Genomic DNA, 25,222 nt, shown 5'->3' with positions numbered 1-25,222 from the left:
CGCCGCCGCCGGAGAGGAGCGGGAAGTTGCGCGGGCGGCGGAGCGCCGGGCCGGGCCGGGCCGCGCCGGGCGGTGCTGCTGGAGGGCGGGGGGGGCCTGGCGGCGGCGGCGGAGGCCGCTATGGACCAGTGCGTGACGGTGGAGCGGGAGCTGGAGAAGGTGCTGCAGAAGTTCTCGGGCTACGGGCAGCTCTGCGAGCGCAGCCTGGAGGAGCTGATCCAGTACGCGGGCGGGCTGCGCCGCGAGATCCTGCAGACCGAGAGTACGTGCGGGGCCGCGGGCCGCCCCCTCGCCCTCCCCCCGCCCCGAGCCCCGAGCCCCATCGCCGCCGCCGCCGCCGCCCGGCGCCTGTGCCGGGCCCGGGCCCCGCCGAGCCCCCCCGGGCCCCGCCGAGCCCCCCCGGGCCCCGCCGAGCCCCCCCGGGCGCCGCCGCGCTCGGCGCCTTCCGCGGGGGAAGCGCGGCCGCGCTCGGCGCGGCGGGGCCGGAGCGGGGCCTCGCCCCGGCGGCCCGCGGAGCGCGGAGCGCGGCCCTGGCCTGCGCGCGCCCTCCCGCGCCGGGCGCCGCGGCCGCGGAGCGTGTGTGGGGCTGCGCGGCACCCGGCGGGATCCCCCCGCCGCCGCCGCCGCCGCCGCCGCCGCGCCGGGCCGCGGGGCCGGCCTGCCCGGGAGCCGGGCGCGTTCCCGGCCCGCGGCGCTGCGGGTCCCCGCCGGAGCCTCGCGCTGGTCACCGCTCGCGAGTGAAACCCACGAGCTGCGTGTGCAGCCGCCTCGGGGCTCTGTTAGCTGCTGCCCGTTGAGGGTGAGCTGTCTTCGTGGGTGGCAGAACTCTTAATTTTTGTCTTTAACATGTTGTTTTTATATATATATATATATATATATATATATATTTTAATGAGACTAGCTATTTGCAGCTATAACCCTCTATCTCCTGAATATTGTAGGAAATTGATAGAAGTGGAAGCAGCCGGACCTCCTAACATGCCTCATAATTCAGAGGTCTGAACTGCTAAAGTAAACTAATATATATAATTAAAAAAAAATCTTACTGATGAAGAAAATCATTCTGTAGGACAAGATTTGAGAGCAGAGATGTATGTAAAGGCCTTAAATATTCAATGAATATGAAAAGGAAGTGGGTGGAGAAAAGGAAACTGTTAGAAGCTGCTTCAGCCTCTACCCTTTTTTTTTCCCTCCACTCATACAGTCTCTTAAAATGTCTCGAGTTGTTTTTATAATAAAGCCTAAGCTCAACCCACTCCTATGTTAAAGCCACTGATTAGGAAGAGACACTTTGCTGTTCTTCTCTCCTCCCCTAATATATTTCATCTCCCTGAGTCGCCAGGGCAATATTGCTTAGTCTTCTTGGACGGTATAAACATGTGTCTGACTGACTAAGCTTGGCTGTGAACTCCACTCTGTGCCTAGTGTCTGGCTGCTAATGTATTTTCTTTTAAATTGTGACTGTAATACAGAACGCAGTGAGAAGCTGTTGTTTTGTAGTATTCTGTGAACGCTGAATTACTGAAAAGACTAGCTGCAGGCTTTCTTCTGCTGATTTATTATAAGTAACTTCTGAGTTTAAAGCTGAGGGAGATGTGCGTGAAGGAGAAATCTGTTCTCTCGGGAATCTGATCGCTTTTGTAGACATTTTCACTGTTTTGCTGTTGTTGGCTTCTGCTACAGTAAGTGTTAGGGGAGAATAATCCACTCACTTGGTAAAAATACCGATGTAGTTAAGTTGCTTAGGTCTGACTGGACGTACTCTGGGTTTTAGCTTAATGACTTTTCAAGCAGAAAATGACTATTAAGAGAATCTATTTCGACATTCCTGTTTATTGGGCAATACAGATTAGTGGAGTGAGTATTTTCATTTTGTTTGTTGTGTAATCTTTGGTTATTTTTGTCGTAGCAGAACTCATAATTTCTGACCAAAGAGTTGTTTAAAATCATTTATATGATTTTTAAATGTGTATCATAATTAAATAGTAAGAAAGAGGTAGTGGTTATTCTTGAAATAATTTAGGAAGCCCCCTTATATATAGTTTACAGAAATTTTATTTTTAATTTAGGTTGTATAGAGTCAAATTAGAAACAATTCACTGATGAGGCTGTTCCCATTCTATTACTCCTCATTCATTCTTTAGGAAAAATACAGAGCACTGTTAGCTGTTTACCTGGGAGATGATTATTGGGTTTTTGTAACTGGAGGGAGAAAAGAGTTAGTACTTTGGGGGGTTTCTCCTTGAAATCTATAGCTGTTGCGAAAATACTGTTAAAATTTCCTTGGCTAGAGCTTGTGGAGACAGAACAAGAACTAATTATTTTTCTAGAGCTGAGCTTGTTTTAGTGTACTAACTTCGTAGGCTAGTTTTTGCTGTTAATGCCGACAGCAGAGCTGAAAGTTAGGATGCGTGAGAGAAGGTATTTAAATCAAGCGGCTTGTAGATTATTACCCCCCCCCCTTTGATTACAGCCTTTTTTTCCTTTGTGGGGCTGCATTTCCTTTGCGCTCTCCAAGCGTATTGTTAAGGGGACGTTGTAATAGTTGTGGTTTGTTTTAGTTGTTCTCAGCTTGCCAGTCCTGTGGCAGCAGCTCAATGTGCATTTTGCATTACGTGAAATACCAGAAGTGGAACTGTACTCTTAACACTGTGCTCAAACTAACAGTATGTTAAAATACAGAATAAGAAGGGAATAGACATCGTGGAAAATGGCTGCTTTATTTCTTTTAAAGAGGAGTTTCAGGTCTTTATTTTTTATATGAAGGGTTTACATCTGGTATGTTAGGAAAGCATTTCTGGCCAGGTCTCCTACTTAAATTATCCTTCAGCACAGTTGAAGACTGCTAGTTTTCCTACAGGAAAAATTGTTCATGTAGAATGAACTTTGAGGAAGGAGAGGCCTTAAGAGGTAAGACTGGAAAATAGATCCTCTCTGTATTTTAAAATCAAAAGCTAAGAGGAAGGACTGAAATAATTCACAGAAAAATATATTTTTCTCTGACTAAAGCCACTGAAGAGTGTTTGAGCCTCAGCATGAAGGGTGCGAATTGTCAGGCAAGGAGATGTTGTGGTCGGGGGGGCTTGTAAACCTTTTCATATTTATTGTCCACAGAGCAGATCATATAGCAGTGATAACTGGACAATAATTTAAAAACATCATAACTTCTAGAGAGTAAGTTTTACAAGATAACAAGAAAGAGGATTTTCAGATAAATTCTCTGCGGGCTACAATCAGGTCCTTTATGGGCTGTTTCTGAGCGGTAAGGGAGAACTTGAAGCTCACTGGCTGAACTGTTTAGAGGTATTCCCACAGGTGGCGAAGCAAAAGTTTTGCGTGTGTCAAATTACTGGGTAGCATCAGCGGTTCTTCCGTGCAGATGGGGTATGATATAAATGGGCAGTTTGTAGGGCAAAAAGGAATCTGGCCCTCTTTAGATCTTAATCTTGCTTTAGTTTTGTTGCATTGAAATACGATGCCTTAAAGCATCTTTATGGAACTGTCTACGAGCAAGCTGACTCTGTAGTTGGTCAGAGACTGCTCCCCGTTATATTTTGTAAGAATTGTGCATTGCGGTATTTCTTTGAGGTCTATTTATTAATCTGCTAAATTCAAGGAAAAGATGCATGAGATTTTTGCATCAGTTTTTTAAAACTGTTATATTTGCTCAATGTTTTTTTCTACTACACTGATTTCTTAATAGGATTAGCCATGTCCTGTACCTTTGACTTCATTTAAACTGTTATTGCTCTGCATTTCTTTTAATACCATTTTTTGTCTATATATGTTGTTGCAAATTGCAAGATTTAATGTTATCATTTGTTTATAACCAAGTTAGTAATTTCCCTCTCTTTTTTTGTCTAGATCAAGATGGAGACTTGTCAGGGACAATTTCCCTTGTTATGACGCAGTGTTGTAAAAGAATAAAAGATACAGTTCAAAAATTGGCCTCTGATCATAAAGACATTCACAGCAGTGTTTCCCGAGTTGGAAAAGCCATTGATAAGGTATTTATATTGTGGATTTGGTTGTATTTTTTCCATGTGTTCTATGCTGTGTACTCTGCTTTATGAAATATGGAGTTATACTACATTTAATTTTAATGAAAGCTTCCCATCAACTGCAGAAAAGTAGGATTGGGAGCAGAGGTAGGACAGGTGGGTGTAAAAACTCGCTTTTAGACCCCACTGTATACTCTGTTGTTTGGGCAGTTTATTATTCAGAGAGAGCATTGCTCTATAGGTATTAGTAGACTCAGCAATAGTCTGTATTATATCAGCTTAGCAGTCTGCTTGAGTATCAGTCTCAGTAAGAAATATTATTTCTGTATTGCATTTCTGGTTGATTGTTGGTAACAGATGACCAAGAAGTGGCCTTCTGTACTAGAAGACAATTTTAAAACTGAGATAATTTTTGAAGAAAGTAATTTTGTACATAATATTTCAGGTGCATCAGTTTTTAGGGCTTGATTTTGCAAGATGCAGAGTAAGTCCAACATCTCAAAAAATCTTTTTCTGTGCTGTAACAAATAGTAAGGTAATGCAGCATTATCTTTGAGATGTTCTTTTGAGTCAGGCTCTTCTCCCTCTTCAGTGACTCAGTATTGTGATGGGTTCATTCTTCTCTTACAAAGTAGTTCTGCGTGCAGGAGGCCTTGTACTTGGGAAGGGTGGGCACTTTTGCGTGATACTTCCATATCAGAACATGCTTAGACTGACAGTGTTAACATTTGAGTTGAGGTCTGATTTATAACCTTACCAATGAAGCAACTAGTAAATATGTCTTTTTGCCTGTACAAAGACATGGACTGTTGCAGAATACTGATAAATTCTTTGGGTGTCTCATATAAACTTGGTTAGTAATGGTAATCTAAGCATAATTTAACAGTAGTATAGTGAACTAACAAAGTGCATAACACTGCATTATTGGGCAGAATGTTTGTGCAGTTGTTATGATGTTTTTGCTTACATCTATGATTGACCATTGTGGGAAGCTCAGACTGTACTAATAGCACTAATACAAGTCTCACCCTTATCCGAAGCTTAAGGATGCATCTGTCTCTAATCCTTGCTACTGTATCTAAACCAATTAACTAGAGTAAAATTCCATCCTTATTACTGGCTTGAAGCCTGAAATAAATCTATATAATCTTGTCCTAAGTTTGAAACCCTCCTATTCTTCCTAAGCAAGTGGACTTCATATGAATTCATATGACCTTTCAGGTTTGACTATATATATTTTTTTTATCTGTAAGATAGAGCCACACTAAGTCATACGTAGACAGCGTGAATATTGAATGGTAAATTGTTGGGAATATTTCTTAGAAGCCAAAAACCCAACACTTTAAAGCTTAAGAAAGCTTACACTTGAGCCTAGTCCCCACATCTCTACTTCGGTTACGTGCATAGTTTTTCTGAAGTCTTATTGCTGAGCTAGCATTTTATCTACTATTTTCCCTTTAAAAAGCATGACTATAATAGAAGCACTTATTAAATTTCAGACATTTGGTTTGGTAAAATAGTAGAAAGTGGAACAAAAATACGCTCTGTGTCTGCAGAGTGACACGCAGGGTGTTTCAGTGAGGTGTTTAAAAATGAGCAGTATGCTTACTGCTCTAGGTTCTGAATTTGGATTAGTGTTTGTAAGCTTGGAACAAGAGACCAGGAGCAGCAGGAACTGTGCAAGTCCCCAGCTGTGCTGGTAACGAAGGGCTCGTTTTGTGGAGTTCGGAGCACCCTTCGTTCCTGCCGATTTTGCTGTGGATTGAAGACAGCAGGATTTCTCTCAATCTATTTGGCATCAGTTAGAATAGTTGTCTTAAATATGAACTTTGTGTGTCTTTTTTTTTTTTTTTTTTTTTTTTTTACTTCTATGCAAGTAGCTTGGATTTTGCTAGTTTTCTTATTTTGTAGCATCTTAAGCTAACTACCTTGAAGTGTATCCCGACATCTCAGCCTGTTTTTCAGATAAGTACCTGTAATGTTTAAATTCAGGTGGAATTTAACACTTCCCTGGCCAGCGACACTTGAAGGGGATCTTCCACGTGCATTTAATCCTTTCTCCTGTGCTGCTGGAAAATATGCTTAAAAGCTACCAGCAAAGCCTTTGTTGGCCTCTGAGTCCCATAACCTATTGAAGTTACCCCTCCCCCATTCCTTCCCAATAATATACTTAAGCTTAAACCAATAGAAGTAATTAAGTGTGATTGATGTAGTGAATTGATTTTCAGGGTCCTCCGGACACATCCTGAACGAAATATTTCTTCTTCCCGCGTACGGCGCTCGTCAGGACGTGAAGAAGCAGCTCTTGCTTCTGTTCGCGAGCTTGGGGTTTCGTCCCTGGCACCTGTAAATCCCCGTTCCAGCGCTGTTCTCCTTTATTGTCTAGGTGGATTTACGTCTCTAGAGTGCTGGTTATGGTGGCCTTAGTGGTATATGCTCAGGCACAGGAAAATCTAACTCATGATTTTCTTGCCTGATTTGAGACTGGGAAACATGCTAGTACGGATATTGTTTTTCATGTGACGTGTTCATATGAGAGCTGCTGTTACATACTGAATTAACAAGCTTCCTACTTAACAAGCTTGATTGTTTTTGAACAAACTTGTGTTATCTGTCTCTTGGCAAGTTTCATGTTAAATTTTTTTCTTCCCAGTGTTAAGGAAGGGATGTACCTATATGTCAGATTTAGTCTGGTCACCTTTCAAGTTAGGGCAGTCATTACTTACAAACTTGGGTAGGAGCCAGATTCCTCTGTCCGAGATCAGAGGCTCCTTATTGTTTTTTTAAAAAAGATTAAATTTGGCATCAAATATTACTGGGTATGTTAAAATCTGAAATGCCAAAACTTTATTACTTAGCAGTTACTGAAAAGTTTGTCTAATAAGTTAAACTTTTTTTTTTCCCACATAGGAGTTCTACATGTATTACACACTTCCCACCTGTGAAGGTTACCCTTTCTCCTAAAGATCTTTTCCTCCTTTGAAAGGAAATGTGTGCACCCTCCATTCATTTATTTATTTGTTTGTTTATTTGTTTATTTATTTATTTAACTGGCATCTGCTCTGCTTCCAGAATTAATCATGTCACTGTTATTTGGCAAGTTGTTATTGTGTAGCTCGCTCAGCAGTCTTCCTGTGAATCTCTCACTCGTCTGGAATGATTTAAGTTCATCTCAAAGCATATCTGATAGGGCTAGGAAATTGTTTCCCTCTAGTATCATCTATGTGATTAAATGCCTTCATTCAGGAAAACAAGTGGAATAAATGCTAGCTCCTTTCCATGCTTGTTACATGGAAAAACTTGTATATGAACAAACCAAAAATCTGTACTGAACATATACTGATGTCTTCTAATTATGTTACTGTTAAAAAAAGATAGGGCTGGATAAATATGGAGTCTTTACAACTCAAGCTTTATCTTACAAACTGAAAAACCAAACGGAGAAGGTAAACAGATGTATTTTACTTCTATTTCAGGTCAGAATTCAGGGGGTGAAGGAGGGGGGAGTGTACAAGTAATCTCAGTAGGGAAACTTAGGAGAAAAATTGTCCTTACTCATCTTCTTCCTTCATTATCATGTTGTTACTAGTAACATGGAAGCTCATGTGTATGTGTCTTGAAGTTCTTTTCACATTTCAGCAATTATCAGTAATGTGCTTTACAGTGTATCATTGATATATTTAGCACGTAATAGTCTATTTTAGTCCTAGATTTACTAGTTAAGTCCTTAAAATACTTATTTCTCTGGAGTAAGTAGTGACATTCTTGTAAGCTTAAAAACCTGAAAAGTTGATTTTGTACTTCTTAAACCCCACATGCTATCAGATAGCATACTGTTAGCATTTAGAAAGCAACACTGAGAAATGTGTAGTCACCATCATATAATGCTTGTGTGAGAGCTGCGAAATATATAAGCAAATGGCAAGCAGTAGTTTGCTCTGACATGTGACAGACAGTCACTGTGATACATGTAGTCAGTTCTTGAAACTCTTCAGGGCCCAATGAAGACAGAGTTTTTGAATCCCACATGTAGTAAAGAATTTGGAAATCATTTGTGTGTTTGAAAAAAAGTTATAGGAATGAGAATCTGGTCAAAACTGTATTGATTGGAGAGCAGATGAGGGAGGAGGAAAACAAAGAATTATTTCAGGAGGTCCCAGATCCTATTATGTGACTTGTGACTTAAAGCTACGGCACATCTAGGTTGATCAGGGTTATTACCATCTTTTACTGTGGAATTAAAAGAAATCTTATCTACAAAGGGCTTCTGAAAATTATCTGAAGTCTTGTTTCAAATTATCTCAAGTATTCCCTTAAAAGTAATATTGAAATAATACAGGATACAAAAAACAGGGATATACAATCTGATAAAAGCTTCAAGACTGCAATTCAAAAGTGACTATTGTAATGCCTGTTTGTTTTGGTCACACTTGGTTTGAACTAGACCCTTGCAAGTGGATGCTTTGTAGGCTTGAAATTGCTTTTCTTGGCCAGCTAGATATGTTTATTTTTGCTCTATATGAAATTATCTCTTCCCCCAAATCAATTGCTTGAAAAACAAAGTATATGCCCTGTACCACCTTACCTCCTAGTCACCAAGACAGGATTCTTAACTTGTTTAACTTCCTCTAAATGAAAATGATCATTTAATAGCAGCACTGGGATTCTCTAGTATTCAAATGTTGCCCTTTGTCAGGGGCTCTGGGTGATGGGCACCGTCAGTGTGATTTTTGTTTTAAATGATGGATATATTCCAAGACTGTTAAGTGATAGCAGTTGCTGGCAGGAGGAAACTTGCTTTGGCTTTTGGTGACTCTTGACGCAATCATACCCGTGGCATGTTGTCCTGTGGATTCATGGCTCATCCTCCTCTGTATACTCCTTTGGACTCCTACTGCTGTCAAATTCTGGATTTTGTATAAGGTGCAGAGGTAGACAGTTCTGCCATTGCTGTCCCCAGAATGAGTAGAAGGATGTGAAAAAGGCCTAGATTCAGCTGTAGTGGTTGATAGCTGGCCCAAAAGAATACAATTTCTTCTTCTGGAGTGTGCAAGTACTAGGAGTGGAAACTGCATGAAGAATAACTTATTACGAACCTAAAAATACTCAACTTTATGATGTTGTGCCCACTCCCAAATTTAAGTAATAACAGAAGACTCAGTGTTCTTGATCCAACCTCTGGTATTTCTTTAATGTGTTGTTGATGGATTTATGTTTTCTGTTAGTGTTATTTGGAAAGTGATACCAGAATCCCCAACGATAGCTAACCTTAAAGGCTTCAAAGGGTTGGCACAAAGAACATCATTTTGTAGTGTTCAGGCTGCTTAGGTTCTTCAAGATATAGCTAAAAGACAAGCAGCACGGCAAGGAGCTTACAGGTTAAGATACCTAAGTGCAAATTTTGTTAAACGCGAGTTTTGAATTGCAAATGGCAATAATATGAACGCTTCTCTTGCCCTGCCATCTCTGAAAGGCAGAAGAGACAATTTGCTAGCCCATGATCAGCATTTTACAGAAGACTTGATGGGAAGCGAGAAGGGAGTGGTGGGTTGAAGGTATGTATGTTGAGGTGAGAAGGCTGCCCCGTACGCAGAGCAGTATGAAAGGAAGCGTGAAGATGGTTGGTGAAGGAGAGCAGTAAGTGGTGAATAAAAGGATGGTGCAGTGCAAAGCTGGGCTGAGCAGAGCGCCGGAAACGGTGAGGAGCTTAAAGAGGGCAGAGCAGCCTAAACTTGTGACGTTCCCATTTGTCGTTTAGCGGATGTATGCTCCTCTCACCGTCAGTAAGGCTGCCTCTGAAGGACTGATTCCCTCTATCTGGGGAGGTGTTGCCCTGCCTCTGTCTTCTCTAAAGCTAATCACTTTGTGTTCTTCTGATCACCTCTAGCTGGCCTAAAAAGGCAGCAGTTCAGTCCTTGACGTTGACATCTAAAGTTTGGTTAGCTCTTCGGTATCTGTTAAAAAGGCAGTGAGGCATAACTGTGTGTGTTTGTAAGGGAGAATTGTGCAAGGCAGAAGTGACCTGTTGGTTTGAAATTTTGAGGAGCGGGTTAGGTATGGACTAGCTCAAGTACAGACGCTTGAACCTTCTGAGAATTGTTATCAACTCATGCTCTCAAAATGATGGGTGTGGAAGCAGCTTACTGACCCCTCTGGGCTTCCCTTGACAGATCTCTTCACATGCACCTTATAAGAAGAACTTTTCCTTTATCCTTTCAGCAAAAATAGACACAATATTCACATGTTCTGGGGGAGGAAAGCTGCCGTGATGTTGTTCTCTACCATTTTTAGTGTAAGAATATCCTTCAAACTCGACTGTGCTTCTGAGATGGGTTAATGGTAGGCTCCCAAATGTTTTTGGCAGTGTTGCTCTGCAAGTGTCTGTTGCTTGGTCTGTGTTTTGACAAAACAAAATCTGACTCTCTGGGCTCCTACTACAGGTCAGAGATGCCGCAGCTGTGATGCAAAGTGTTGATCTCGTGTAAACCCATGGCACCTCTTCAAATTTGTCCTGACGTTGATTAGCCCCTTTTGTGCTAGCAGACCCTCTACCAGGTCGGGTATTGGCTCCCCTGCCCCTTCAGTTAATACCTGGTGGGCAGACAGCTGATAAAACTGTGCTGTTTGCTGTGGCTGCTTTGCCAGCAGCGTGTGTTTGTATGGGGTAGATGTTCCTGTATGCGCAGAACTGTTAATCGTGACAGAGCCGCAGCAGAAGCACTGCTTATTTCACCAAACTCTGGTTTCCAAATTTCCTTCCTGGAAGAGAGGACTGCAGTTACGAGGTGATCAGGTCATGCAGCAAGCAATGTGCTGCCTTTTAGACTTCACTCTTTCAAATACTTTCTTTAACAAAAGACAGTATTTCTTTGCATGTTGTTTTGGGCAAGGGGTGAAGGTTTTTATCCAAATTATTTTGCCTGTCCCCGATCTGCAAACATTAGCAGTTAAATATCTTGGGTTAGAATAAATGTTGCTCTCCTACTGCCAAGAGTATGTAGTGCCAAGTGTTACTAAAGCATCATTGTGACAATATTTTTTCTTATTCCTGGAATATCTCTGTAGGCCACTGACCTAAAAATACACTGCAGTAGGATTATCATGGGTTAGATCTGGAAAAGATCTCTCAGATCTTCAAAGCTCATCCTATTGAGGTCTTCAGAGTTTTGATTCTTCTTTGTCTTTTTGGAGGGAGGGCAGTGACATTCTCCTCCTCCATTGTTTTGTGTTCATTTTTTTCCAGCATTGTCTTATCCCCTAGCTATGTCAAAAAGTCTCTAAAGCATTTGCTTCTAATTTTGTCTACCATAGTGACAGTGATGCACCGATAGCACTATTTTGATCCTTGTGTAGGCGATCTTGTTTTCTGCTCTTTACACTTTTTGGTTTTCACATATGGAAAAAGCCTTTTCTGCAGATACTTCTTTGAAAGTGCATCATGGTCTGGAAATCCCTTTATTAGTTAACTAAATTTCTGATTTGCCAGCTGGACTTGTAATTTCTCAGTGTAATGCCTTATAGTGGACAATATTCTGACTTGAAATGAGCAAGTCCAAGGATTTCTTCTTCTGTACACAGGAGATAATGAAGCAGCTGACAGATATATTTCACTTTGAGCAGGCGGTAATTGAAGGCAAACTCAGTAATAGACAGAAAACATCAGAATGGAGACATAGGTGTCCTGCATAATTAAAGAATAATTACGTGGGGTTATTTATTCCCGCCTATTAAATGTTAATTTGTACATTTCAGAATTTTGACTCCGACATCAGCAGCGTGGGGATAGACGGGTGCTGGCAGGCTGACAGCCAGCGAATCCTCAATGAGGTAATGGTGGAGCACTTTTTCCGGCAGGGGATGTTGGATGTAGCCGAGGAGCTTTGTCAGGTAACTATATAAATATGGATATTTAATGTTATCAAAAACTGGAAATTGTGCTTTGTATTATACCTTTTTTAATGTTAATATTCTAGGTGGAATTTTTAAAGTGTTAGAAAAACATCAATTTAAGCCCCAAATGCTCTATCATTTGTCTAAAACACGTGACTTTGTTTTTTCAGGAATCTGGTCTATCAATAGATCAAAGTCAAAAAGAACCATTTGTGGAGTTAAATCGAATATTGGAAGCATTAAAAGTTAGAGTTCTGAGACCTGCATTAGAGTGAGTCTGCTCAGTTTTTTGAATACTTCTAATAAATCCTTAGTTTTTCACTTTTAAGTATTGTCTTTTGTATGTTTTGATGTATCCCCCTTTGTATTTTGAGAGAACTAGTTACTGAGTGAACTCCTCCTTTTTCCTGTTGTCTCACTCATGTGGCCTTCACCATGGGGAGCATGAAACTAAGGGCCTCTTTCTCAGAGGAGGGACTAACTTGAACCATTTGAGATGTTAATAGAAAATCTCGGGAAGAAACATCACTGAAATGGTTGTCTGCCTTGGTGGTGCTTCACCCAAGTTATAGAGCAGCATTGGTGAATCTGTTGTAAAAAGGTCCAATTCTGAAGGATAACAGGGCTTGTTAAAAGCGTTGAGTATCATCAAGTCCTTTTGACTTCACTGAGCCCAAGGATTGGTCAGAACTTGAATCAGGATCAAAGTTCTCCCTTTTCCGAACAGATAAGAGACCACAGGGTGGGAAAAGGGAATGAAACGATAGGTGTGTACTTTGCAGGCTGCAGGTGGTGTGGAGGATGATTACCTCTGAATCAAGGTGCGGCTCTTTCCAAAGCAGGAGATGTCTCTGCGTGAGCTCTGGTTGGGAGTCTGGACTGGTAGTGAGATCTGATCGTGGGAGCTCTTCTGCGCAAATAGCTCAGTCAGTGCAAGAGTCAGTGGATAATGCCAAATGTTCGGACAGAAACTAAATCTGGAATGAGCTGAGGCGTATTGATCAACCGTAGACCAGAACGTTGTCTTGAAATTAATAAACTACTGCCATTAGAAATGTAGGGTAGAGCAGTGAACAACAAGAGATGCTGAAAAATTTTATGGGCTACCGTTTTATAATTTTCAATCATGGATACCTAACTGTGCTGTACCATATCAGAATAGCTTTTAGTTTAGAAACAAAAAACCTCCAAATAAACCGTGATGCTATTTATTTTAGGTTGCATGAGCTTCAATGAGCTTAGCTTGATCTTGCAAGTATGAGAAAACAGAATAGCAAAATAGCTTCTTAGTGACTCTTTAAAAGTAGAAACAATGAAACAAGGCAAATCTAAAGTTTTGTTTTACTTAGTTCATACATTTGAAATATCTTCTTTGCATCGTTCAGTTAAATACATTTTCATATCAACGAACATATTTTCTGTTTTAACATGAGCAAACACAGGTACAACAATTCGGAGGTCATTGGCATCTGAACTAAATGCAGTGATACCTGAAGCTTTGGTCATCATAAACTGAGTCCTGGAGGATGCCTCTGGATCATGCCAGATATGACCTAAATAGTCTTTGAATATAATTACATAGGTGGAAAGCTCAGCTGGTTTATTGCTGTGGAATTGGTTAATTGAAGGGAAGCAACATTGTCATGCCCTACATACTGCAACTGAGACAGGGTTTGTTGTCACTTACATCCCTTGTTTCTTTTAGTTCAAATAATAACACAGCCCTTGTGAAGGATGCTTCCTGTCGAATGGTAACGTGCTGTTATTAATGTCTGTCCACTTCACGTCACTAAATTCATTTTAGCTCTAACTAGCTAGGCCATATGCCTTACTCACCGCTGGTTAGTCATTTCTTGCAGTTCCTGTAAAGTGTTAAGTATTTTTCAAACAAAGGAGAAGGCACAGTCCTTTTCCAGAGGAACTTTTTATTCCAGAGACGGCTGAGCGGACAGAGACTAGGGCGTGTTGTTAGCACAGTTTGTGCGCCAGGCTCCCTCCCCAGCTCGCTCACGTGCTTTCGTAACGCAGCTCTCCAGTGCAAAAGCTACCTGCTTCTGTGTTTGCGTGGTGAGGAGTACAGAGGATCCTCGTGTATGGTGACCCTTCGGTGCTTATGTAAAAAACTTCATACGATCTGAGAGGTAAGCAGTGCCTTAAAATGCCTGGTTACTCCTCAGAATTGCTGGAACCCGTGAACTTATTTCCATGTTATTTCACAGCAGACATGAGTGTTCAGGAGGAAGGATAGAAACCATGCTGCCAGCCCCAGAAGGGGCAGCAGCTATACGAAAGGAACTTGTAAGGATGGTATCGTGCTGTTTGAGTGAAAAGCTAATAAATAGGCAAAGTTGGCATCATTAAATATAGCTTCAAGGGTAGTTAAAAGCAGTCCCAAACTGAGTGGTTCCATGGCTAGGCTGCTGGCAGTGATGTTAAAGCAGAAAGTAGGTGTTGCACAGGAGTGAATAGCTACAGCATCATGAACCGGGAAGGGAAGTACAGCAGCTTTTACCTATGCAAAACTGCAAAGTTTGAATGGAAACAGTAACCAGTATCTCTGGCTCTGCTGGTGCTTTGCAGCTGATGCTAGGTTAAACTTACTAGAAAAAAAGCAAACACTATAGATATCTCCTGGTCATTGCCTTGTAAAAGGAATTGCCGGATTAATGATTTTTAAGGAAGATTTTCAGTGCCCTGCATTTGTCCTGCAAACGGTGATGGAAAGAAGTTCATATTAATATCAGATCAAAAAAAGAAAGAGATAACAGTAGGGTTTTCAGATTTTCTTACTATTTCAAATTCCAACACTTACAAAAAAGAAAACCATTAGGGCCCGTTGCACAAAATTTAATTTTGAGGTATAGTGTTTGTATGTTCAGCTTTACTTTGCTAGCTTACTCTTACTTTGCTAAGCTAGATGCTTAGCCTAGGCCTGCACACCAAGCAGACTTCTGTACGGATTTCTGTACATCCTCAGCATCCCGTTAACGTCTGGTGACTCTTCTCATTTGGATTTGGCAGTGGGGAGGGAAACGCGTAGGTTCTTGCGGGTGGATTCTGACTCTTTTGAGCCCAGGTGGGCCTCTGCGTGAGGGTGTGGTGAGAATGACTTGTAGGTTTAAAGCTTTTGATGGTAACTGCATATAAGATGACGATGTTTCCTTCCTATATCTTCACAGTTACTATCACAGCAGTGAGGTGGACGGATCCTGGTATTTGCTGGGATCTCTGGGATGTGATTTAAACTTCATCTAATCTTTTGCTAGGCTTTATGAAAGTAATTTTAACTAAATCCTGAATGAGAGCTAGAGGAGTTCTGTGGTTTGGCTGATGTACTCTAAGAATTCATACGGATGTGAGTTGTGAAAGTGAAAAAGGTCAGGAAGTACTGTTTTTAAAGGAGGTAGGAAGACAGGGGGTGTGATTATTAATGATTTGAGACTGTGGTAGAGTAGTGTGTTGGTTGAATATTAAGTTAGTTAAACATCATTTGTTGCTTTTTGCCTTTCTGTTAGAAATCTTTTGAACAGGAACAGAATGTCCTAGACTAAACACCTCAGGCCTTGGTCCTGTGGTTGCTTTCTTCTGATACAATCTGTGCTGCCACTCAAAGAGCTAAAAATGGAAAGTCTGGCTAAAAGCTAATTTGGAAAAATAGACTCAATCTCAGCCAGATGAAGTATCTTGCCATGTGGTCACATGGTTGTGAATATTGGCAGGGAAAGGATGGGAGGCTCTTTTGATGCCTCCCTGTTGACGCAGTAGATTAATATCTCATTAGCGTGACTGTGGGACTTCAACCTCAAACTGATGTTAGTCTTACAGTTTACTGATAATGGGTTTTCTTTCAGCATCTTACTGGTCTGTGGCTGTTAATTGCAGGCTTTTCTTTTCTTTTTCTTTCTTTTTCTTTCTTTTTCAGGAGTGAGCTTTATTGCAAGTAAGCTAGGTGTAAGCCATGGATGCTAATCACAAAAATACGTGATTAGGGAGTATACCCTTTCCTCCTGGTGGAAATAACAGTGATGGCGGTCTTCTGAGCCTGCTAATCTGGGACTGCTTGAAATTAGGGACGTTAGGGCTTGTTCTTCATCCAAAGGCTGTGTGTTTCACCCTTTCTCACCGAACGGTTACTGCTGTTATTACAAAGCCTTACCAGTAAAGTCAAACTTGTGATACTTTCACTGCAACAAACTGAAAACAGACACTTGCTTGTTCAGTGGTACATCTTGACACAGAAGGCCAACTTTCATTGGAAGCTTTACCTGTACTGTAAGAATGCTCAATTTCCTTATTTTAGTATTGTGCAGAAAAGAACAGAAGCTTCACTTACTCTTTCTTTTTAAGAAATAGAGACCACCTCATTTCCCTGTTGAAAAACAAAAGGCTCCTCTTTGCTTAATGGGGCCCCTGCAGTGAAAACAGTATAACTAATTAATGCTGATGAGAAGCAGATGTGACTGAACAGCACTGGAACCTGAGGTTCTTAAAAGTATTGGATTGATGTAAGCCTCATGGTATTTAATCTAAAAAGAAAAAGAAAAGAGATGGATAAAATGTAAATAATAAAAACATTTGTAGGAAATGTATTAAAATTCCAATTGATTTTACTTGGTGCAAGTTTAAGCATCCTTATATGCTATTTGGAAGCCTAACGTTAGTGTGGTGAATGAGACCCAAGTTGAAAATAACACAGAAGGCAAAGTTGTAGCAGGGCGAAGTATAGTGTTTAAACTGATTTCCCTTGCCCTCACCCCCAGCATAAGCTCCTGATAGTATTTTTCTCTGAGGCCTTCATAAATGTATTTCCCCTCTCCAGGGCAATGTGCACACATATGTAAACATAGTGGCTTAGTAGAGAATGTTTTGGGAAGGAGGAAGTTGAAAAATACATTTTTATAGGCTTGATCAAACCTGTTTAACGTCTCAGCTGAAGACTCTCTGTAATTGTTGAAGATATTAATCCAAATACAGCAATTAGATTTCAACTATTTGTACTTTATGTTGTACCTAATTCAGCGCTGCTTTCCTGTCCGCGAGTGTTGAATTCTGGCGCTGAATTCAGCAGCACCAGAAATGGCATCGTTCACATGTTCTGCATGCGTGAAGCTCAGTTGCCTGTAAAGAGACTTACCATTTTCTGTGCTCCTTTGGGAGTCATGAAAGTTCAGGGCCAAGTCATATTCTTGCACAGTTCTCCTTGAAGTAGCTGTTGTGTAATTATAACAATTACTTCGTGTTGCGTAGGTTGACATTTGATTATTTTCTTTTGTGTCCCTTTGTATCTCTTCATTTCTTTCAGGTGGGCGGTATCCAACAGAGAAATGCTTATGGCACAGAATAGTTCGTTGGAGTTTAAGCTGCACAGATTATATTTCATTAGTTTATTGATGGGTGGAACGGCAAATCAAAGGGAAGCACTTCAGTATGCGAAAAATTTCCAGCCGTTTGCCCTAAATCATCAGAAAGGTGAGTATGGGTTTGGTTATTTTAAGAGGAGCAGTACCGAGATGTGGCATGTGGTAGTAAAACATAAATCATAATCAAAACATGTTTGTCTCATCCATTATTTTAATTTCATCAGAGGCTTTGTATTTACGTATTTAACATGTATAGTTTTGAATCCTTACAATTTGAATTAACTCCTTGTTTTTAAAGAGGACACAAAAAGTTTTATTTTAATTTATCTGCGAGTTGGATGATTTTAAGGTTTTTAGCTCTTTAAGTGATTATTTGGATTACAGCTACCATTGTCTTGCTGCCAGGATAAAGTGTTAAAAATTCACAGAAATATTCTTGGAATAGACATCTGCTGTTTTCTGCTGTGTGGGGTCATAGAAAGAGAACTGAAACTTTTGAAAAGTGGGAATTTGCGAGTTAAGCAAACCATCCCGGAAAAGCCTAGTTTTTAGTGTACTGTGTCTGTCAGAAGGTACAAAAACGCTACTTTAGAATTTGTCAATAATCCCTCCTTTAGCCTCTTTCTGGATCTTGCCATCTGCTGAAAGGGAAGACGCGCGTTGTTTTTCTTTTCTGTAGTGGGTATTGTTTGTTAAAAAGGCTCTGTCTCAAAGCCTGTAGGCCATTGAAAGTAGTTTACTGCTTAAAACAAATTAAGAGGCACCATGCAGGTGCTTGTAGAGGGGCAGAAACCCCCCAGTTCAGACACAGAGGACTGGAGCTGTCGCAGTGGTCGACATCTGCTCCGAGATGGCTCTGGCTCTGTTTAGCAGAGGGGCAGGGATATGTAAATACCGCTTTGGTGCCTGTTCCACTTCTGCTTGTTTTCCATGTAAAAGCTGGAAGTGTAGACGCTGGCTTTTGTTTATGGTAGAAAATAAATAACCAACTGTTCGTGGGTCCCTCACAGATATTCAGGTTTTGATGGGCAGCCTGGTGTACCTGCGGCAAGGCATAGAGAACTCTCCCTACGTTCATCTATTAGATGCAAATCAGTGGGCGGACATCTGCGACATCTTTACAAGAGATGCCTGTGCTCTTCTGGGTCTCTCAGTTGAATCACCCCTCAGTGTTAGGTATGCTCATTTCTGCTTGTTTTTTTTTTTTTTTTTTTTTTAAAGCAAAAAACAAAAAACGGGTATATAGTGCTCTGGTTTCTCTTTCCTCTTGAGGACAAAAGAGAACTTTTGAGAAGCAGCCTCATCGAGCTTGCATCAAGCAAAGCGTATGGTAGCCAATACCTCTAGTGAGATCTGCAAAGCTTAGAAATTGGGGGTTCTGGTGTGCCATGCGCTGTCCTGTACCCTCTCAGCTCAAGAGAAAGAATTTGGCTTCTGTAGTTTAGACATCAGTACGAAAGATGAGGGTGGCAATCAACCATTTATTGCTACATCTGATGTGAAAAACCTGTCCCTGTAAAAACTGAAACACTAACCATGATTCTGCTGGCACTTGATCATCTCTGTTTTTAATCTGTACTTTACCTCTCTTCTACTTAGAAGAATGTTTAGAAACAGTTGTAATGTGATTTCAGCTGCTAAAATTTCCAAATTGTTTGCTGAATCTCATTTGCAAAAAAAGAGGTGCTTTGAAGGCCAGCAGATCTGACAAAACGCGAATCTGTTGGAGGCTGTTACAAATGTGAAGAAAAATCCAATCTAATCTCCTTCTAGCCTTCCTGAAGATAATGTAGATTAGCCTTTTGATGCCAAGTCCCCGGATATACTTGTCCAATGTTCTAATTTTCATTTTAGACATTGGATGGAAAATAAATGGTGTGTTTCTTCCTAGGCTAGATTTGGTACTTAGTAGAAGTTTCACTACTTTTTCTTGGTTTTCCATTTGCATATTACTATTCTTAGACGTCTCTGCTTAGTTTACAGCTCTTTAAAAGTGTCAAACCTTCAGCTATTTGCATCACTATTGTAAAATACAACAGAGGCAACAAAAGGGGCACTTGCAGATTAATCTGTCTTCCTGGAATAAATGTTATCAGCTTCAATTTGACAGTTTAATAGATGTCCAGAACTTTTAGCTCTGATTTTTAGTTTTATCTTTTTCCTGCCTCCGTCAAATTAATAGGCACCCTTTACATTTTAATTGCGCATGCACTGACTGTAATCCTGCAGATCTCAGTGCAGCTGGCCAAGAGATTTTCAGTGAAGTGGAAAAATCCCTCCTATTGATATTTGGATTGGTTGGACGTTTGATTCGGGCCCAGATAATCTGCCCCAAAACTCTTGCTTGTTATACTGAAGGAGGCAAAGAGTTTGTTCAGCCTTACTGGCAGTGTAGAAGTACAGACAAGAACAGAATGAAGTCGTACAGCACTCTTTTATCCCACATAACCTTTAAAGTAGAAATATGAAAAATATTTGTTTCATAATAGGTACCTTATGTTGACATTTCTTTGTTCTGCAGTTTTTCAGCAGGTTGTGTAGCATTACCAGCTCTAATTAATATCAAGGCTGTTATTGAGCAGAGGCAGTGCACAGGTGTTTGGAACCAGAAGGATGAACTACCGGTGAGTTGATGCTCAGCTATTGCAGGGCAGATTTTTAACAGTGAACATTACTTTCAAATTTCTTTTGTGCTGAATGTGTAAAAGATGTTCCTATATAAGTGGAAAGGGAATGCACCTCATTCAGAAACATTAATTTCCTTCATCTAGGCTTTAGCTCTGTCCACAGGTTGTTCTGCATTGCTGCTTTATTAGGGAGATATGAGGTGAGGAGTAGTAGTACTATATCTGGGGACATGAGATCCATGTCCCCAGAGACATGATTGAGATCTAGTGTGTTATGCTTCCAGAACAACTCATTTATAGTGAAATCTTAGTTTCTCTTTATGGCTCTTAGCAGGTGTGTGCACCTATTCAATGGTCTTCTTTTGATTTAGAAAGAAAATATCGTGTCAGACTGGACACAAACTGAGTTACCTCTTTGCGTTTGGAAGAGATCCATACATAGCTTCAATGCATGTCTTACGATTCATTCAGATATATATATATATATATATATATATGTATATATGTATATATTTAGTAGCGTGTGTGGAATATGCAAGGGTGACTGGTTCGTGTTGTAGTATTCAGACAGGGATGATTTACTAGGAAGTATCCAGGAAAGGCATGCTGTCAAATGCAGTTTAGTGGCTTCTTGCATATTGTAAACTGAACAGTCTCTAGTGCGTATCGGAATGGGAAGCCCTGTTTTCATCATATGCATGAAGATAGAGGGGTTGAGTAGCCCAAAGAGGTTAACTTACCAGATTTTGTCAGAGGTTATGTCTGTCAGAACTGAAGCCTGGTCAGAGTCAGTAGTAGCTTCAGGTACAGGAGCTGTGATTTTTGCAGTTCTCGATGCTTTCAAACAGTTCTGATTACTGGTAGCATTTTTGCTGTACCAGGGTTTTCTGCAGTACCGAAAAGAAATGGTTCAGATACAAGTCACATCAAGAATAATGAAGTGTAGGTGTTGAGAGTCTTTCAAGAATCTGTAGAACATGTGTGTTACATATCCAAGTTGTAGGGGGGTGTGTTTGTTTTAATGGATGCATTCTAGCATCCAAACACCCTAGTCCGCTCTGGAAATCACTGTCTAGAAAATATGGAAAGTCTTGCTGGGTCATCAGCTCAGAATTTTGGCAGAGCACAAGTCTGCACTAAAATATAAATTTGTCTCTTAGCAGGATACTCAGCTTTGTCGGGGTGGGGAGAAGCAACACAAATTACCATTTTAAGATCACAATTAAGTATTTTTGGCTGGAAACTGGCAGACATCAACACAAAGGATTTTTCCTGTCTTCACAACTGAATTGTGAAATCCATTAAATAAGGGCAATGACCTAGAGGGATAATTGTCTGGAAATGTAGTTTCACAAGATAAATGATTATCTTAATTTCTTTCACAGATTGAAGTGGACCTCGGTAAAAAGTGCTGGTATCATTCAATATTTGCCTGCCCCATTCTTCGTCAGCAAACAACAGATAATAATCCACCTATGAAATTAGTCTGCGGTCACATTATATCAAGAGATGCTTTGAATAAAATGTTTAATGGCAGCAAGTAAGTATCATTCTTGTATTTCAAGGAAAATATAGACAAGGACAAGTCTTAAGCCTAGGAGCCTAAGTGTTTGGGGAAAGCTGAATTCGTAATTAAATAATTGGTGCAAGCTGGTTAATCTTAGAGCATGACTTTGAAGACAGATAGCAGGGATGGTGTGCTGGAGAATAGCATAATAAACCCTCTGATTTTATCGAAAGTGACGTTATGCGAAGGAATGCAACGAGCAGAGTAATTTTCCAAGCTGTAAGTACCATTGTATTGTCACAAATTCACAATGGGCTTTTACACATACTTTTCTGTTGGGAGCATGATTAGTAATGCATGAAACACTTCTTTTTTTAAAACAAACAAACAAACAAAAAACCCTCTGGGGAAATATGGCTTGTAGTTGAGCAAGTAGCTGAATTATTGATGTGGAAATACTCCTCACTTGGATATTAGTGGGGTGCCTACAGGCCTTAGGGAAGGAGGAATGTGAGAGAAAGAGCTGTATAAGTTTCTTTCAGGAAGAACCGCTGGTAATTTGAATTGAATATATGCAGCCTCTGTGGTGTTTGTCAGCTTAATTTAGAAATACAAGTTGTTTTATGGAATCTAGGGGGGAAATGATAACAGGAAAAATGTTGAGTGATGTTTACATCATCTATCATGTCAGAAAAAAAAAATAAAGGTATACTTTCATGGGTAACTTAGCCACTTTAACCAGTGTAAACCTACTGGCTGTTTACAAAGACATTATTCCTTTCCTTGATCGCTCGCTCCAGATGCTTTCATTGAGCAGCTCTAGCCACAGCACAGCTTTGATAGACTTAACTCAGAGGGGTGAAAAGTCCAGACTCACGCAGGTGGAGGAAAAAAGGATCAATGCTAGAAGAAACGTTGTAAGCAAGGGGGGAATGTACAGATGGGGACAGCAGCGGGAGGCCAGGCTGCCCCATTTAGGTCTAGCCTGCAGGAGTTGGTCTAGGTGAGTTTTACAACTGCAGCATTTTGGGAAGAAGAGAGTAAAACTCACTGAATGTTAATGAAGTCGAAGGAAAGCTACCAGCTTGTTTAAAATGAGCACAGTACAACAAGATAAGCCCGAAGGTTAACTGTGGAGACTAATTTCTCAGTATGTAGTAATGCAGGGGTACGTGGGTGAAAGCTAGAAGATAATACAGTCAGGGAGAAGAAGTGTGGTTAGGGCCTCTTTCAGCTAAAAGCTGCCTTTTAATGGAGCCAGGTAAAGCATTAGGTGCTTTAGAGCACCTTCGTTTCACACTACAGGCAGAAAAGGGAAGGACTGTCACTACAAACTTGATACTTCTGTAATGGATGAAAAAACTCAGCGCTCGGTAGTCTGCACAGTGCGAAGTCTCTGGAAAGCGCGCTGCTGCTGGGCTTTTTTGCATCAACGCAATTCTAACACGTTGCCTTTGTCCCCAGATTAAAATGCCCCTATTGTCCGATGGAGCAGAGTCCTGGAGATGCCAAACAGATATTTTTCTGAAGAGAAGTTTCATTATGCAGTTTGTAAGTGACACTCTGAATTTCAGGTGCATTTCAGGAGAATTAAAACACACTTGTTCCATTTTATGCAGCAGACTGAGGACTCCTATGTTTGTATAAGCTAATGCTACAGAAACTTTGCCAACATTTAGTATATATGTACCAAGTGGAAATGCTACAGAAATATTATTACCATAGGGCTTTACTATACTCTTGGTCTCCATACCTGATCAAGTTACTACACCAGCAGTTGTCATTCAATGCAGGTTTTTGTACTTAATTATATGGTGACTTTTTAAAAGCAGAAATTGATCACCCCCATATGTTTAATATTCTTCCCGCTATTATTCTATCATTCTATTGATAACTGTCACCTTAGAGAATGTTTGTGGAAGAAGTTTTATTTCCTGTAATGTGTACATAATTAAAAGTAAATACTTCAGAAAAAAGTTTGATAAATTGAATAGTGGTTATAGAACTAATTTGTATTTTTTTCGCTGAAAAAGCTGTGATATATTCTGAGTTTTACTTTCAAACATTTTTTCAACTTTTACATAGATTTCAAAGTAAATGTGCATATATATAAAATATATAAAATATATAGCCCCAAGGGGCTAGCTGTTAAAATCCATCACTAATTTATAAGGGTGGTGTGTGGATAAATTACTACTGGAACAGAGTGGGAATAGGGAATCCTGTTCGTTTGGTTTCACGATCAAGAAATGTTTGTGTAAGAATATTCAATAAAATGCAATTCTGAAGTGGAAATGCTTTTAGTCGATGACATTTGCTCTTGGGCCTTTGTAGTCATGTTCTTTGAACTTTGTGTTCAAGATTAGGCTATAAATGTCATGTTGCTGTATAGTTTAATAGTCATTATAGTGTACTATTTATAAACAGTTATCAAAGCCAAATAAATTGTAGAAGTATTCATTGTTAAATGGGAGTAAAGCATGCTCTGATGCAATCTACTGATCACGACTCTGCACTTTGCAGATTTGGGCCCTACGTCGTTATATTAGAAGGTAGCAAACTTTCTGTAGCTTGAGAACACTTTGCTTCTAGCCTTGTTTTTGTAGTAGACTGTTACTGCCATTGCCACTTTTTTCTGCTAAATTTGTCATATTGTTGACTAGATAAATTTGTACTCATAAACCAGATGTAGATTATGGCAGTTTAAGTCTTTTCTAGTGTGCATATATTTGTATTTATTGCACTGTCCTATAGTAGGGCAAGCAGCCATAAGGCATGCAAAGCTACATGTAAAATATATATTTCTGTATTGTGTAGTAAAAACAAACAAACAAAAAACCTAAAAAACAAAAAAACAACCCCAAACTTAAATGGTTGAATACTGACACACTGGTTGAATGCACTAGCACAACGCACTACAGAGAAGAACGTCTTTGAGAAATCTGCACCTTTTGCATTTGTTTATCGCCTGTCTTGGGAGACTGACTTGGACTCTGCTGGATCAGTGACGATGCACAACCTTAAAGAGACGCTAAGAGGAACAAACCGAGGCATACAAATTTTAAACTTTAAATGTTTGATATATGTGGAAACAAAAACAGGTGTGTGACTTTCTGCAAAACTTAAGTTGTATTCACACTGAGTTCAGAACAGCTGGGCTACCAAGTGATAAAATCAACAATAAACGGGTGAGGAGATTATTTTTCATGCAGGTTTTATAGTCTTGCTGAAATTACTTTTTATTGTTTCTTTTGGAATTGCTTAATGCTTTGATTTTAAATGAAATGGCATATGGATTATTAAAAAAAAAATGCTTAATTGTAAATGCTGCATCTCCCTCTGACATACTGCTCGTATGTTGGCATTGATGTGAATGCTGGTTAATGGTGATAGTGCCCTTAACACAAATGCTTGGTATACAAAAGTAGTGCCAGTATTAAAAGGCAATAAGCTAAAAATTCAACTTAGATACTAGAACCTTTCTAATACAGAGTGTCTTGTTTTTAAATGATGCAAATATAGATACATAACTAACTCACAAACACAGCTGTTGCCACCAGATAATTTCCAAGCTGCCTGTATGTTTACTTAAAAGTAATTGCTTGCACTTTTAAGACTCCACCAACAGATGATGCTAGCAGTTTAACCTAGAATGCTTGCAAGCTTCAAGTAATGGGATGTTGTGCTGGGCATCTGTGAAACCCTGTCTAGATTTTGATTGCTGCAGTCGTTCTGTTTCACCTTTGTGGTGATGTGTGGTGTCTCCTCCGAATGCCTGATATACCTCTGATGACTTGAGAAAGTGCTTGTACAAGGGAAAGCAAGTAATAATATATA

General features: G+C 40.2%; 1 protein-coding gene across 2 annotated transcripts; it reads left to right on the top strand.

The window, feature by feature from the left end:
* The first annotated feature begins 26 nt into the window (after positions 1-26).
* On the top strand, positions 27-24,596 carry RMND5A (required for meiotic nuclear division 5 homolog A). 2 transcript variants are annotated; one of them, XM_062575135.1, is made up of 9 exons: positions 27-262; positions 3,865-4,007; positions 11,754-11,888; positions 12,062-12,162; positions 17,194-17,360; positions 18,262-18,427; positions 19,773-19,875; positions 21,264-21,418; positions 22,850-24,596. In XM_062575135.1, the coding sequence occupies exons 1-9, from the start codon at positions 121-123 to the stop codon at positions 22,911-22,913; spliced, it is 1,176 nt and encodes a 391-aa protein (XP_062431119.1). In that variant the 5' UTR covers positions 27-120; the 3' UTR covers positions 22,914-24,596. The 2 variants fall into 2 exon arrangements, with proteins under 2 accessions (XP_062431119.1, XP_062431120.1); XM_062575136.1 differs by lacking the exon at positions 27-262 and adding an exon at positions 693-799.
* The last annotated feature ends 626 nt before the right edge of the window (positions 24,597-25,222 follow it).

The sequence above is a fragment of the Rhea pennata genome, chromosome 4 (genome assembly GCF_028389875.1).
Source record: "Rhea pennata isolate bPtePen1 chromosome 4, bPtePen1.pri, whole genome shotgun sequence".
Classification (NCBI taxonomy): domain Eukaryota; kingdom Metazoa; phylum Chordata; class Aves; order Rheiformes; family Rheidae; genus Rhea; species Rhea pennata.
Note: the sequence above shows the minus strand (reverse complement) of the source record. Positions and strands in the feature narration are given on the sequence as shown.